This window comes from Corticium candelabrum, chromosome 19, assembly GCF_963422355.1.
Source record: "Corticium candelabrum chromosome 19, ooCorCand1.1, whole genome shotgun sequence".
Lineage (NCBI taxonomy): Eukaryota > Metazoa > Porifera > Homoscleromorpha > Homosclerophorida > Plakinidae > Corticium > Corticium candelabrum.
Window position 1 is genome coordinate 4252552 of NC_085103.1, and position 15000 is coordinate 4267551.

At 41.1% G+C, this 15000-nt stretch overlaps 2 protein-coding genes across 3 annotated transcripts in view; both read left to right on the forward strand.

The window, feature by feature from the left end:
* The window catches only part of LOC134195104 (coiled-coil domain-containing protein 13-like), a 22911-nt gene extending 11059 nt beyond the window's left edge, over nucleotides 1-11852 (forward strand). Inside the window, exons 6-12 of one of the 2 annotated variants that reach the window (XM_062664117.1) lie at nucleotides 3368-3562; nucleotides 3722-3817; nucleotides 4001-4186; nucleotides 9783-9997; nucleotides 10915-11037; nucleotides 11406-11561; nucleotides 11657-11852. In XM_062664117.1, coding sequence (XP_062520101.1) covers nucleotides 3368-3562; nucleotides 3722-3817; nucleotides 4001-4186; nucleotides 9783-9997; nucleotides 10915-11037; nucleotides 11406-11561; nucleotides 11657-11852 — 1167 coding nt within the window. The remainder of the gene's footprint in view (nucleotides 1-3367; nucleotides 3563-3721; nucleotides 3818-4000; nucleotides 4187-9782; nucleotides 9998-10914; nucleotides 11038-11405; nucleotides 11562-11656) is intronic. The other variant, XM_062664118.1, reaches the window with a different exon arrangement.
* A 63-nt stretch (nucleotides 11853-11915) lies between these two features.
* LOC134195105 (uncharacterized) overlaps nucleotides 11916-15000 on the forward strand; it is a 3298-nt gene continuing 213 nt past the window's right edge. The window contains exons 1-4 of the mRNA XM_062664119.1: nucleotides 11916-12043; nucleotides 12307-12626; nucleotides 13557-13885; nucleotides 14709-15000. The exon at nucleotides 14709-15000 is cut by the window's right edge and continues 213 nt beyond it. Of these exons, the coding sequence (XP_062520103.1) occupies nucleotides 11916-12043; nucleotides 12307-12626; nucleotides 13557-13885; nucleotides 14709-14984 (1053 nt within the window). The 3' untranslated portion in view covers nucleotides 14985-15000. The remainder of the gene's footprint in view (nucleotides 12044-12306; nucleotides 12627-13556; nucleotides 13886-14708) is intronic.

The following is a 15000-nucleotide window of genomic DNA, read 5'->3' on the forward strand; positions in this document are numbered from 1 at the left end:
GCACTGGAGCGGTATAATAACAGACTATTGCGGCGTTTTCTTTCATAACTCGTTTCATGATGGAAAATTTCTCTACACGGATGCACATACTATGGAATAGCTTTTGTGACTGTTTTTCAGCTGTTTGAGAAAAAATTGGTGGGGTATCTTAATAAAGAGCAAAACTAGAAAACTTTCCAAAAATAGTGCAAGCAAACCAGAAATGTGTCAATAGTTTTGACGCGGACTGTACATAATCATATCAGGGTGTCTTATGAGGTCATCAAGGGGTTTTCCAGTGGTTAGCCAGACAATAGTGTTACAACCAAATGGACTAGAAAATAAATTATTTGCATCAAATTGTCAGACATTTTGCATGATTCAATCGATCAACAAAAACAACTCCAATTCACAGTTTATTAATTAAATTGTCCATTATAATGAGCTGCTTGTAAAGATTTATATTCAACTTTTACAATTTTTTTGAGAATGGCTTCAAGAAAGCTTGCAGCTGTATGTAGTAACACCCATTGTAGTAAGACCATTGAGGCAACCTTGAGTTCATTGTCAAGTCGTGAGTGTCTTATAAAAGGACTTATACTCAAAACGAGGAAGCCAAGAACAACCAGATGCCAGCAAAAGCAGGTCACAAACGTGTATATAACAACAACAATAATAATCTCATTTCTCTCACATCGTTTACATGATGTAGTTCCCACGATAGGGGCAACACAACACACACACACACACACACACACACACACACACACACACACACACACACACACACACATACACACACACACATCACATCACAACTACATAAAACCCTAACTGTGCTACCTAACCATATCTAAGTGTAACTTCTTGTCTACTACCAGCATAACCAACCTCTAAGTCTATTTTCGGAGTGAAATGCTCTTTTTAAAAAGTTGAGTTTCAACATTCTAACCCTCTTCTCAACCTTCTAAAACGTGCCTTCCAACCGACATATAACTAAGTTACTTCTTCATTCCAAGACCCTTCCGTTAGATAGCATACAACCAAAAGAAGGGTTTCTACGCACATGACCTTTCAGGTACTGTACGACCCTAAATAGAGAATATAGAAGGCTTAGAAGGTTGAACAGTATCTCATCTAGTATAGAATTCTATAGAAGGCTTCGAAGGTTAAACATCCAATTATATGTTAATTGATTAAGATGCCCTGAATTATCAGTCCACCAGTGGCTTGATTTATATACAGTCTGAAATATTAGGTGTCCAAGGATTTCAATACTTAAGCAGCAACATGATTTTCAGACATTCTGTTTTTCAGTCAGTCTATTGTTTCAAATGCTCTGTAAACAGTGAGTGACTCCATGAATGTAGTAAACCACAAAGTTTGACAATGAGTTGCATGCAGCCACAAATTTGTCACCATCTGGTCAGTGCAATCTGGTTGTCACCTCTTGATTCTAATCTAAACATTCTACCAGTAGCTGGTTTGATCAGCTATAGACACAACTGCCTATTACCAAAGTAGTTAGTTTGTATAATAAAGGGCTGGAATGTGAAGGACAGGAGTGGCAACAAAAGACGTCTTTATCATTCTACTGTTGTTGTAGAGCACAATGAGTGTTTTACAAGTCATTAGGACCATTTGCACAGTCTTGTTGTAACACAATTATCTCTGGTGTTTGTAGTGTTTTGCTTAGATACCAAGATGCTAATACTTCCTGGCATCCAACAGGACAGATTGCTCTATCATGGAAAGCTTTAATTCGGCATCTTTCCATGCTAGGATCTACTCTAAGAGATTATGGTGGATTGCCTTGTTTGTGCCCATTTGATGCTAGACTTAAACTTGATGTGTCTGTGTTGCATGACTTGTGTCAATCAAACTACTATCTGTGTATATATATGAGTGTGAGAGGATGCTCTTCAGTGCTGTGGTGTACGCATTGGGTGGCCTCTTTGAAGCCCAGTGTGGTTGGCAGTATTTGGATTTGCTTGTGTTATTGGTGGTGTAATGTCAGTGTATCTATAGCTGCACTTCTTGAGCTGTTTGCTTTGCTATAATTTTTTTGCTATTTTGTGCATCTAGTATTGGATGTTATGATATGTGGCAGATTCAGAGAGATGTGTGGTTGTTGGTGTACTCAGCTTGATTGCAGGTTTTAGGGAGGGATTATGTTGGTGGGAAGGAGTTATCATGTAGAAGGTGTTGCCAATTTTGTTAATCATTGAGCAGTTGCATTTGGCCTAGGGGAGAAGATGAATAGAAATGAGGGATAAACGATGTGGGGCATATGTGAAGGTTACAGATAGGATATTTGAGTGTTATTGTTGTAATTGATTATCTCAATTTTATATTGTGGGTTTAAAGCTTTATCTGGAATGACAGACATGCCTGCAGAACACTTGTTGGTCGAGTGTGTGGGTGGGCATCTTTGAAAATCCATGTTGCACACACACACACACACACACACACACACACACACACACACACACACACACACACACACACACACGCAAACAGATGCTTGAGTTGCTTAGATTGGTTTTGTGAGAAACACTTAGTTATTAATATTAACTATATTGGTACTGCTATGTCACAGTCTATGATGGAATCAATGGTAGTAGAATACATCACAACATGCTATTTCGTGGAGGCAAAGACTAGCCAGTGACAAGAACAGAAAGCAGCCATATTTCTGGTTGCAATAAAACATTGATCTGGGACTATAATTGTCGTCCTCTTTTGCCACTGAAGACATCTATGCAATCAGCCACAACACTGCACTGTTGTCTAACTATAGGAACCAGCACTTGTTTGTGATAAGATCAAGTAGTCTTATTGTGGGTGCTGACCTAAGGTATTCCTCTTCCCTTAATGCAAACAAGTGAATACTGAGTCATCCTTTTGGCATGTGTACTCTTGCTTCCAATTTCGTTAGTGGCATGTTATCTATTTCCTTCATCCAGCTCATGTCTCCACTTCATCAGAATCAGTATTATCTTTGCAGTACATGAACAATGAAGTAGTGTCCGTTTATGCATAGTAATGACCAATGAACGTACAGATAACTATTTACAGACTTTTATGCAGATACACTAGAATGGCTTGAGTCTTTCTATTTACCTTCTAGTGGTATTGTCACTACTGGTAAGTATGATAAACAGGCAAATAGTATAAGGAAAGATACTGATTTGCGTCATACATGAATAGTGGGTTTTGTCAGTTTGCATAATCCTTCACATATACCAGTCTACTGAAGTGGTCTTTGCCAGTGTGTTCCCAATATGCATGTAGTATACGTATCTGGGATACAACTGTGCAATAGACATATCTGGGGTACAATACAGTATACATATCTGGGATGGATCCTTGATGTTTCTGTCCTTAGGCATTGGCCAAAGAAGTTGGCGAAGGCGTCTCGGTGTCTGATCTTTTGTCGACTCCGTCAGGTTGGAGAGGAAGGTCACAACAGATCTTATCGTTGCAGAAAAAGGTGCATCAACTACAGCAGCAGTTAGATTACTACAAGAAGAGTGCTAACGGGCAGAGTCCTGATACGAAATCTGGACAGCAGCTAAGAACGGTATTGCACAGCTTGTAATTGTTTTAGTTCTTACTAAGGGAAGTCGTTGATTTGGTAGTTGTTGATATCAATAACATTGCACGGTGGTTGCTTGGTATACATTTTACATTTTTACTTTGGACTGACTCTGTATAGTAAGTTGGATATGATGTTGTGTAGGTTTCTGTTGATACGAGTGCTGCTTTGTCTCATGTTGAACTTAAACATCGTTCAATGCTCAAACAGCTGGAGACTGATAAGAAACAAACGCAGCAGGTTGTCAATTTGCTTTGCTGAAACTGCATTGCATCGTCTTGTAGTGTTATTTATCTCTTGCTTGTTTGGCTGTTCGTTGATTATGGTGTCTGTCTGTCTGTCTGTCTGTCCGTCTATCTGTCTGTCTGTTTGCCTTTTGTGTCTGTGTGGCTGTTGCTCACTTCATGACACTGTTTGTTGTAGCAACTTGCATCTGAACTCCAATCACTCCAGACAGAGCACAGCACATTGAAACAAAAATTTGACGCAATGATGGCAAGAAACAAAACAGTAACTGCAGCATTAAAGGACGCACGACAGCAAGTGAACGTCTTGCTCGACAAAGAAAAGCACGACAATCAACTTATTGCCACGTTGATGGCTCAACAAGTAAGAAAACATGCATGCCATATGTCTAACAAACACTCTGTATACGCTGACTGTCTGTGGTCATGGATGACTCCATATATCTTTCTGAGATCTGACTTCTGGTTGCCACAGGACAGTTTCTTTAGTATAGTGCAGTACAACCCCAATTATTCAGACATTTCGATAATCCGGGCAAATTTATTTCTGCCCTGTGAACCTACTCTAAAAATTGGAATCGTAGATGTCAAACATTGTGTGTGTGTGTGTGTGTGTGTGTGTGTGTGTGTGTGTGTGTGTGTGTGTGTGTGTGTGTATTTGTTGTTGACAATTAGACATTGGAATTCTAGGTGTCTCGGTCCCCAGAAATCCTTCATTGAACTTGATTGCATTAAAATGTCTCAACAACAGATTGACAACCTAGAGGTTGCAGTGAATGAATGCATACGAGTTTGAATAGTGGCTGCGGCCTCTATTTTTGACAAGATTACGGAATTGCAGCCTCTAAATGAGGGCGGCTTGTATTCGAGGGCGGCTTGTATTCGAGGGCGGCCTCTATTTCTAAGTCTCTACTTCACACCGTGAAACGTTGGTACTGGAACGTTACATTTCTTTCTGTTGACATAGTTGGACACTTTTGAAGGTGCCAACACGGCAGATTTAGCTGTGAATGCCACGACTATTATGTTGTCTACATTCTAGATGGACATGCACTGAGAACCACTTGGAAAGTACCTTGAACTAGTTGATAGATGAGTGCGCGTAATAGGATGAGATTGATGGGGTGACCAGTAACTCTGCAGACTAGTACGGCCTCAATTCGAGGGCGGCCACTGGTTTCAACAAGTTTCTTCAGCTGCTGCTGCTAAACGAGGGCAGCCACTATTTGAAGAAATACGGACCTTATATTAATTATTAATTAATTAATTAATTGTTTATTATGTACTTGACTGTCAATGTATCGCTGAGTCTCAAGGAAGTCACCACACTATTATTTCGTTTATCTGGACTGTTGATTATTCAGACAATTTGGCTTCTGCCGAAAAGTCTTGATCATTGGGGTTGTACTGCATTGTTTGACTTGTAAGGGTGTTATGGTTTGAGGCTTTCCTACTGCTGATTTCAGATTCTTGTCCTAACGTTGGCTTAGAATCTGGGAAGAATAAAGGCAGTAGCAACATCATTTTGTTAGCAAATGAATGAATGACAAGGGTATAGAACGTACCTGTTTTACTGATTGTAATAATATATTTCTCTTGTGCTAAAACATATAATTGTATCTAGCGAAGTTTCCTCGTGGGGCAACAAACCAAACATTAATATCAATACAATAAGACCTACAGTATAGCAACGAAACAGTTACTTTAAATCATTTAATTAAGGAAGTATAATGTCAAGAAAAACGTTTATGTCAGTCACTGATCTTATCCATAACCTATGTTTTTCTCTCAGTAACAGCCAACACGGACATTTTACTAAACTGTTAACAGAGTCGACGGCTCTTTTCATGAAGAGAATCTGTTGTCTTCGTACTTTCACTATGCATTCCTCAAACCATTCTGGCATTCTCTCTCTAATTGATTCACTTTGTGTATACCGTATAAGATGAAATATTGACGAGGAATTTATTTTGGCGGATTGGTGGATTTTTAGCAAGTGCCAATATAAAATCCGCCATCAGTTTGGCCACCGGGATATGTTGATGTCATCACCCACCGTGAATCAAGCATCATGCGATGTGGTGCAGATGAAGTTACAAGATGGTAACCACTGCTTACCGTCTGTTGTGCCTACGCTGTCAAACTGGGAGGTTAAACATGAAAATGAGGTCGTGCAGCTATCGATGAAGTATTGGTGAAGTCATACGGGTTAATTAACTATGTAGTGGGTGGGGAGTTTAGTACCTTTATCAACTATCCAACAACAATGTCCAACCGCCAAAATAGAATCCGCCAATATGCTTTTCCTGCCAATGTTTCATCTTATACGGTATTGAGCGTTCTCTGTGGTTTATTAGTTTGGAACTCAAATCTACTCAAGCTGAGGCTTTAGGGTGATATAGACAGCTGACGTTTATTGCCATCATTATCTCTAGCTGCTGGATTCGTTTACCGTCAGATTGATAGTTGGAAAGATGCTTGATACTGCCCAGCTGTCACGCTTTGTATGCTCAGTGTAAACAGGGAAGACACAAATGCATGATTGTCCATCACAAATCTGTCGTCTTTACTTAATTCTCATGAAAATTAAAGGTTTTGAGATTGAGGTGATCTAAATCATAAACAAGAATGTCTATATATATATAAGCTCTTGACCAGAAAGTATTGAAGAGCGAAGCAAAATCTCACAAACACCAAAGGGCGTGGCCAAACAATCATGTGGTTTGTGACTGGTTGGGCTGTAACTCTAGCTAGTAGCTTGAGACCTAACAATTAACCTCTCAAGTTGATTATTTCTAAATCAATCAACTCAGCCTTGCACTTGTTGTTACAGAAGTACATCATGCACAGTACTGTAAAGATGCTTTAATGTCATTAAAGAGAAACCTAAGCTATCAAGCCATGCTCTTAATAACAATAACTTTTGTCTTTGAAATGAAGTTTGTTACACAAAGATTAAGTTAAGAGATTCTTGTGAGACATCTGTGTGTAGCTGCTGTACTAAAGTTAGTGCAATACTATGGTAGCCTCGAGGGTTTCGTGTTGGCCTCACCGCTTTGTTAGGAAAGCATCAGGTTACACTTGATGCAACTTTTTTTCATATTGATCTTGGTGAGCTGGTAGAGTTTATTTATACTTCTTAGTTGACTGGATTTGGCTCGCAGACGAAGACAGCTTATTGAGAGTCTACAATGCCCTGCAGTAGTTGCAGTTGTGTGTGTGTGTGTGTGTGTGTGTGTGTGTGTGTGTGTGTGTGTGTGTGTGTGTGTGCACGTGTGTGTGTGTGCATGTGTGTGTGTGTGTGTGTGTGTGCACGTGTGTGTGGAAGTGTGTGTGTGTGTGTGTGTGTGTGCGTGTGCATGTGCGTGTGTGTGTGTGTGTGTGTGCGTGCGTGCGTGCACGTGCGTGTGTGTGTGTACAGCATAAGTTATGCACTTTTGTAATAAATAGGGAAACATAGTCAGGTATTAACATTAATCACATTTGGTATTAATCTCAGCATTTCTTTGGCCCAGTCAACTTCAAACTTTTCTCTTGCTTAGTGACTATTTGATGTCACCCAAGCAAACATTCCCTTTCGTTTTTTGCTGAGGCTAAAATGTTGCTTACTCCATCTCTATTGGTCTCACATCACTTTGTCATTCAAAGACACATGCACACACAGGTAAGCACCAGACACAAGTGTGGGTACTCTTGCTGCTTTTGTACTGTAGTATTCTAATCCTACGAAATCACTCTAGTGTGCGCTGATGAGGGGATCGACCTTCAAATGTATATTTTATTACCACAGATCTACGAGTTCTGTATTGATTTGCTAGGCTCGTAGTACAGTCAGACCTTGCTATTCCGACCACGTTTGTTCTACTGGTTTTTGTTGGAGTAACTCAACTGTTATTATCAGTAGCATATACACAGTGACTCATTGGTTTCACGTGTACCTTCATCAGAAAGTGAGTGTGTTTGCTTATCGGGTGTTGGAATAACAAGGTCTGACTAACAAGGTCTGACTGTATTAGAGGCAGTTGCCAAGCTCGTCATGCTTACTGTTGATGCTAGCTGCTCGATTGTTGTGATTACTGATTGCTGTTGTCGTTTGTCTGCACGGGTAGGAAACTATGTTTGTCTACACAGGCAGGAAACTATTATTGGCTGCAATGTTGCTTGGTTATTTTGGTTAGTCCTGCCCACTCATTTGAGGGACAGTCCCATCTTGTAGACAGTCACTCAGCAGGCTTAAAATAGATTATTTCATCTATGTTGGTTAGTCAGTCATTGTGGTATTGTTGTGTTGCTTTGTGTGTAGCTAAGTTAGTTAGCCGGGTGTCAAGTTGTTCCATTGTGCGATTTCTTTAGTGCTAGTGCATCAGCTATTGTTCTACTAGTGAATCGGCTATTGTTCTCTGATGCCTGATGTGATAAACGAAGAGCTTCCTTGTGATGTAACTGATTAACATGATTACTGCTTGTCTTTCCATTGTATGTGGTTTGCAATAGAGTTGTCGACTTAATCCAGGCATCAAAACCAAACGTGACGATCTGTCAGATTCAGTCTTCATTCTTTAAACTTTAGTGTACTCCAATAATCTTATTTTATTTGCTGCCTATTGCTTTCGTGGGCGATTTTTATGGAATAAGTATGTTTCTTTGTATTATACGTTGTCTCAAAGTTCAAAACAGTTAGTTGTATTTAGGTTTGGATGATTGACTGTATGGACGAGTTTTGCCACTTGTAACACGTTTGCTTGCTTTACAAAAATTGTGGTGGTAGTGTGTGTGCGTGTGCACATTATTTGTGTGTGTGTGTGTGTGTGTGTGTGTGTGTGTGTGTGTGTGTGTGTGTGTGTGTGTGTGTGTGTGTGTGTGTGTGTGTGGATTACGTTCTACACGTCCAAACTACTTCAACAGAAACACCAGTTTACTGAACATGACATTCAAGGCTAATTTACTGTTGATAATAGGTGATCTGTTATGTCACAATTTTGGACAGCAATTGTGGTGGCAGACATTCTATTGAATTGTTATTGTTTAGGCAGTACAAGCCCATAGGCTGAGGGTTTGGGGGTTTGGGGGTTTGGAGGTTTGGGGGTTGGAAGAACCGCCAACTTAGCTGTGATGGTCTGCGTTTTGATCCAAAGTCACTTGCTCTTTCACGTCTACTCTGATGCAGAAGTGGATTGAGACAAATTGCATTAAGTTTTTGCCTACAAAAGTTGCTTTCTATAATTTCTGAAAACTATATGTATACATCAGATTTTTTTTAAATGACGTGGTGGGTTTTATTGTATTACGCATCGCCCACTTTTAACGTTAAGCTGCAGCCATGTGGTGCCTTCTCATATACTCATTGTATTAAACCACCACCTACTGTGGAGTAGAAAATGGGGCCTTGCTTGACAACCTCACACCTTGATCTTGTAATGTGTGCACGTAATGGTTTGATTGAAAGTCAGTACTTGCTGCACTAAGGAACACTGAAAACGACTTCAGACAGTCAGTATCATCTATAGCAACCGTGTGTTCAACTGTGGTCTAACACGTATGTGTTGCCTCAGGCATAAAAAGTTGAAACAAATTATATGTGCAGATACAATGTTTAATTAACATAAGAGATTGTGGCATATTTGGGTTTAGATGTGTGTGTGTGTGTGTGTGTGTGTGTGTGTGTGTGTGTGTGTGTGTGCATGTGTGTGTGTGTGTGTGTGTGTGTGTGTGTGTGCATGTGTGTTTGTGCGCATTTTCTTGCTTGGTGAGTATGGTGATGTTGTATTGTACTCTGCACATTCAATCTTGTCAAATTTGAGGAATCAAAGATCATGTGCCGTCTGAACCTCAACTATTTATGTATTGAGAATAATGCATAAATAATAAAACAGTCAATTAGAGTATGAATAGATTGTATGCATACAGTTGCAACTTCTGAAAAGCATCCATCACATCAATGTCACATCTTTTGTGTTTAGTCAGACTTGAATGATTCGAGACCATCTATTGCACAGTTAGAGAAACAGTGGCAACACAATCATCAAATTGTGCAGCGAAAATCTCCAGCTGATTTTACTGCAAGTAGAATCCGAGCTTCCGAGTCAAGATCAGCTCCTTCCATTGGGAAGACAAGTGGAACCAGGATAATGTCCCAGATGAAGCGTCCGACAACTGGTTGTGGTGTGTTATCCAGGTTAGGCATGCATTATTACATGTACTTGTAGTAGCAGTGTAAGTATAATCTGTTAAGTGTTTGGATAGGCATTGTAGGTGGTCACAAATGTAGTTAAGGAGTTATGGAACTAGTGATACACATAGGAAAACTTATAACAAATAGAACCTGCAGGCAGGATCGTGGGTGGACAAACAGACAGACAGACAGACAGACAGACAGACAGACAAAGAGACAGATGTAAAGAATCTGAGAAGACAGTCTGACAGACATGTAGGAAGGTAGGAACAGACACATCTAACGAAGATAACATGACCGCATGTTTGACAATGAATAATATAGCTATTGAATTTCACTTTGCATACAAGCTCGATTAACAATGAGTCCAACTAGAACAGGAACAATTAGATAGGATGTCGCTTGATACATATGAATGGATAGTTGAAGGATAGCAATCTCTACGTGACTGTGTAAAAGAAACAGAACACATGCAGTTCAACATCGCATCACTTATATGTACAGCAAGAAACCTTGCTGCAGCATGTAAGCACAACTACATAACACTTTGCTAATTTCAGTATTCAACACTGAATTTGGCCGACATGTTATCTACAGCTGTGTGGTCTATAGACTTTTCCATCATTCTCTCTTGGTTACATGTGAACACACAATAGTGGATCTCGAAATATTTGATCCAGTATTGTGTGTGAATTGAGTTTTACCCGAGTCGTGACTTGACATTACGATTGTGTTGTGTTGAGATGCAGCGGTCAATTACGCAAAGAAGCTGACTGAACTGTGCCGTGTGTAGGTATTTTTGAGTGACCATGTCATGACTTTAAGTAATGTATCCACAGCAGTGACAAGATCACATCCCAGCGACTAGAAATCACATTCTTATTTATTCGCCTATCATGATGTGCTTGTGTTGTTTTTAGAAGTGATGACATCAGAAACATGCGCGATCTGAACTGTCAGCTGCAAGAGCAGAGGACTCGGTGTCAGGTCGCCGAGGTGGAACGAGATCGTTTGTTGCAGCTAGTTTCGACACTCAAAAGAGAGTAAGCACCACACTGTACCGACAAACAGACAGACAATCAGACATCATAGACAGCTAGTGATGGACAGACACATAGACATACACATATGTGTATGTCGCCAGTCTGATCTCACACTATACATACACTGTGTGTCTCACTAGACAGCTAGTGATGGACAGACACGTAGACATACATATGTGTATACATCAACAGTCCAATCTCACACATACAGTGTGTGTCTCATAGACAGCTAGTGAGGGACAGACAGATAGACATACGTATGTGTGCATGTCAGCAGCCTGATCTCACACTAAACAACAGTGTGTGTCTACCCTTAACAACCTAATACACTCATCATGTGTCCATCACATTCCACATCTTTCTCTCAGACTCGACGACACCAAACAAGCAGCCATGGCCGCTCTGGTCAATCTCAACTCGGAGAGACGCAACGCAGCGCTTCTTTCAACGAAATTAGACGAGAGCAAGCTGCGCGCATCACAACCCAACGAGACTCACCCATATTTGGATGATCTCCAACAAAGGTAAGGATTCTAGTCAAATTTCATTTCAGCCCGACCCGTCGGGCTTCCATTCCACTCTCCATCATAATGATGCATCGACCTAATTCAATGTTCAGATTGGCTCGTCAAGAGGAGGAGAACGCGATCATGCGTCGGGCAATCGCCGACCTGCGCAAAGAGAAGAAGACCGACATGGAAATGTACACAGAATTGCACAGACAGACGAAGCAAATCTTTCTAGAAGGCGTGCGTCGAGTTAAATCGGATGCGATGTCAGGGGTGTGGTCAACGGCACGTGATTATTGCTTGTAGGGGCGGTTTGTGAATTTGTAAACTGTAGTGCGGACTGTGTACAGAGGGCGTAGCTTTCGACCAATGAGCGTGCGTCGGATAATTGTAAACCGTCGAGTCGACGAGTTTCGCGTCGTTGTGTGCAGTTGTCGTCTGACGTGTCGCTCGCGAGGGAGGGAGGAAGTCGCACCAAGTGTGATCTCGTTTACAGGGTGAGTGACAGTCACACTGCCCTTTACACACCAACCTTCACCCTTGAACAGTAGCTTCCAACTCATCCAGGCATGAAATATCTGTACCTGCGGGGTGCAGTGATAGCATCATAGATCAACAGCGAGCTCGCGCCTATCCTGCATCCAACTTACATGCAAACATCCAGCCTCGAGCTCTACTCGATCGATCTCTTGCTGATCGCGTCCGATCCGAGGCGTCTTGCTACATTTCTAGCCACTGTGTGTTGTATACATGTGTACAGGTGGCAAGTCATGGTGTCGATGAGACGTCCCTTGGGAGTCACCTGCCTGCTGTTTGCAACACTTGTCGCGAAGTCGACAGCGATTCGAGCGAAGCGAGGCGACGCCATCGACTACAGCGACTATGATTATTCCTACGGCGTGCATCATTGCTTGGCTGACGTCTACGTGATGAATCTCTATCCGAGCCGCGAGCATCGCGTGCGGGTGACGTTTTCTCGCTACAATTTCACGGATCTGGAATACGAGCAGCACGCGAACGGCAAGTTCGACGTCGCTGTGTCCGACATCGTCGAGGTGTCACTACTCTTGCAGAACGGAAGTAAGTTGCAACATGTAATGCACTAATGTAGCAAAGTCGATGTAGTACCTCTTGATCACTTTCCTACATCTTGTTCTGTCGTGCTAATTGGATGTTGCGTGCGGCGAGGGTTCGGTGTATTCCGGTAGCCATTGTTTGGCTTGCTTGTTTATTGATTACTTCGTCGATTGGATCTCCACCTGGACTTCACCCTTTCTTGTTGTTAGCCGGATGTATCCCGGATTCGTGCGTCTAGCTGTTTTACAGGCCGCCTGCTCGAGTGTCAGGTGCACTAACCGACATTTGCTTGCGTGATTCTTGTTAGAGTTGACGTTACCTGTTGTCTGTAATTATGCTGCCGTGCATGTTTGTGTGCAGTCGGTCTTCTAGGGCTTTGATGTATGGGATGCATGTAGACGTTTAGTCGGGAGTGAGATGTGCATTTTGGTGTTTGGATGATGAAGTTCCAGAGTGCATCATTTGTTTGGTGATTAGCATGGCAGAGTAGGGTGTAATCATTTATAGCACAGGATTGGTTTATGCCTGGAAGCTTGCAGTGAGAGTTAACAGATTGAGACTGATTGTCAAATATTGCATCTTCCTACTTCGTTTGTGTGCGTTTTGAGTCCTGCTTAGGGGTCTGAATCTGAACTATTTGATTAGAGCGGATCTTCCACAGACAACCGTGCCATTAGGTGAATGACATTTTGGTGACACCTAGATATAGTTTAGAGAGCACTCATATTTGTCACTTTAGAGGACTTTATTGGTTCCATATAGTTTCTGTTTGATTTTGACTGTCTCCAGCTGAGTTGACTTAGAGCGTCTATTGTGTTCAATGGGCAATTAGTGAATAATGACTTTTGGTCCAGTTGCTGTCTGAGCACATTATTGCAGTAGAAACATACACTGAGATCCATGTAGTTAGTAAAATTGAGTTTTGCATTGAAGGTGTGGTCGTTCCTCCTCTGAAGAGAGACATGCATTCAAACCACAACTTCATGTTTCCTCAGCTTCCTGGTTGCAAGCTAAACATTGCCGTCATTGCAGACATGGCGGCCAACGGTCAATTTGAATTTGCATTCAACATCTTTAAAGCCGACGAGGAGGAGGACACACTCGAAATGACAAGATTAATTGTCTACAATGGATTGCTACGATTCTCTGGTGCTCTGGACGTTCTTGTCAACAAGGGCAGTGACGTGTTTTTTATTGGACATAGGCTGTATTTAGGCCTCCGTATGTCGGGACTGATTCCTGCAGGCTACTGGCTATTGAAGGTCAGAACAGTGTACTCTATACATGCACGCGATGCTAATCTACTCATGTAAACACTTATTGAATTAGTTACCATCCCATCCGAATAATATTTATTGTTAGCTTGTATGGGTCTTTCAGTGTAATGGAATTGGTTATTCATGAGTTCTATTGTCTTCATTATTGTGTTTATAATGTCATCTCTTCAGCTACAATTTTGTTGTATGTCTTTGTCATAGAAAGTATTTGTACAAGTGGCTGTATAGTTGGTAACTCAGTACATTTCTGGCTGACTAATCAGTGCTATTATTTCTTGTAATTGTTTCTCTACATTGAATGTGACGTTGGTGTTGGATAAAGAAACCTTGATGTACAGTACATATATAGTCGCTTTTGTAAGGAGGCCAGCATAGTGTTCTTTGTTGTGGTGTTGCATGGTGTTTGTATCTGTATTATAGTTTGTTGTCTGTTGTGTTGCCTCTTGGTGGGTGTTCTGTATATCTTATTCTGTAGAGTTATTATTATGACTAATTGTTGATTATATACAAGCTAATAGTTACGTCTTCACATCATTGTATTATAAACATTAGTATTTAATAAATATGATAATAGTTAGATGCATTGCCCTACACACTCATGCATACTTATTGATTCTGAGAGCTGCCAGTACTTATTGTCAACAATCAACATTCTATACAAACTGCTATATAGATGTACTCTCTTAGAGCCTGACTTTATGTGCTACATAGCATCAGTAAATAGGTAATAATGTTTGTGTACTGAAATGCTAACTCCATTGAGCTCCTTACTTATAACTCACTGCATGGTCTCTCGTTCTATTCACAGGTTGTTCCTAGAAATGCTGTGTTAAATTACGAGGATTTCAAGCGCGCCAACTCGCTAATAAATCCCATCGAACTCAACCTCCAACCCAATGCATGTTACTACATCGCATTACATGGATATTTCAACTCTGCTGGAGAGTACCCGGCTACACTGGCTGTTGTGCCTACATCAGGACTAAACGCAACGCAACCCCAAATCTCATCTGGGGCAGTCTCAGTCAGTATGTCGGCCGTATGTAGTTTCGTCGTCTTGTTTCTGTTACTTGTTGTATTATAAGAGAGACAGTATGGAG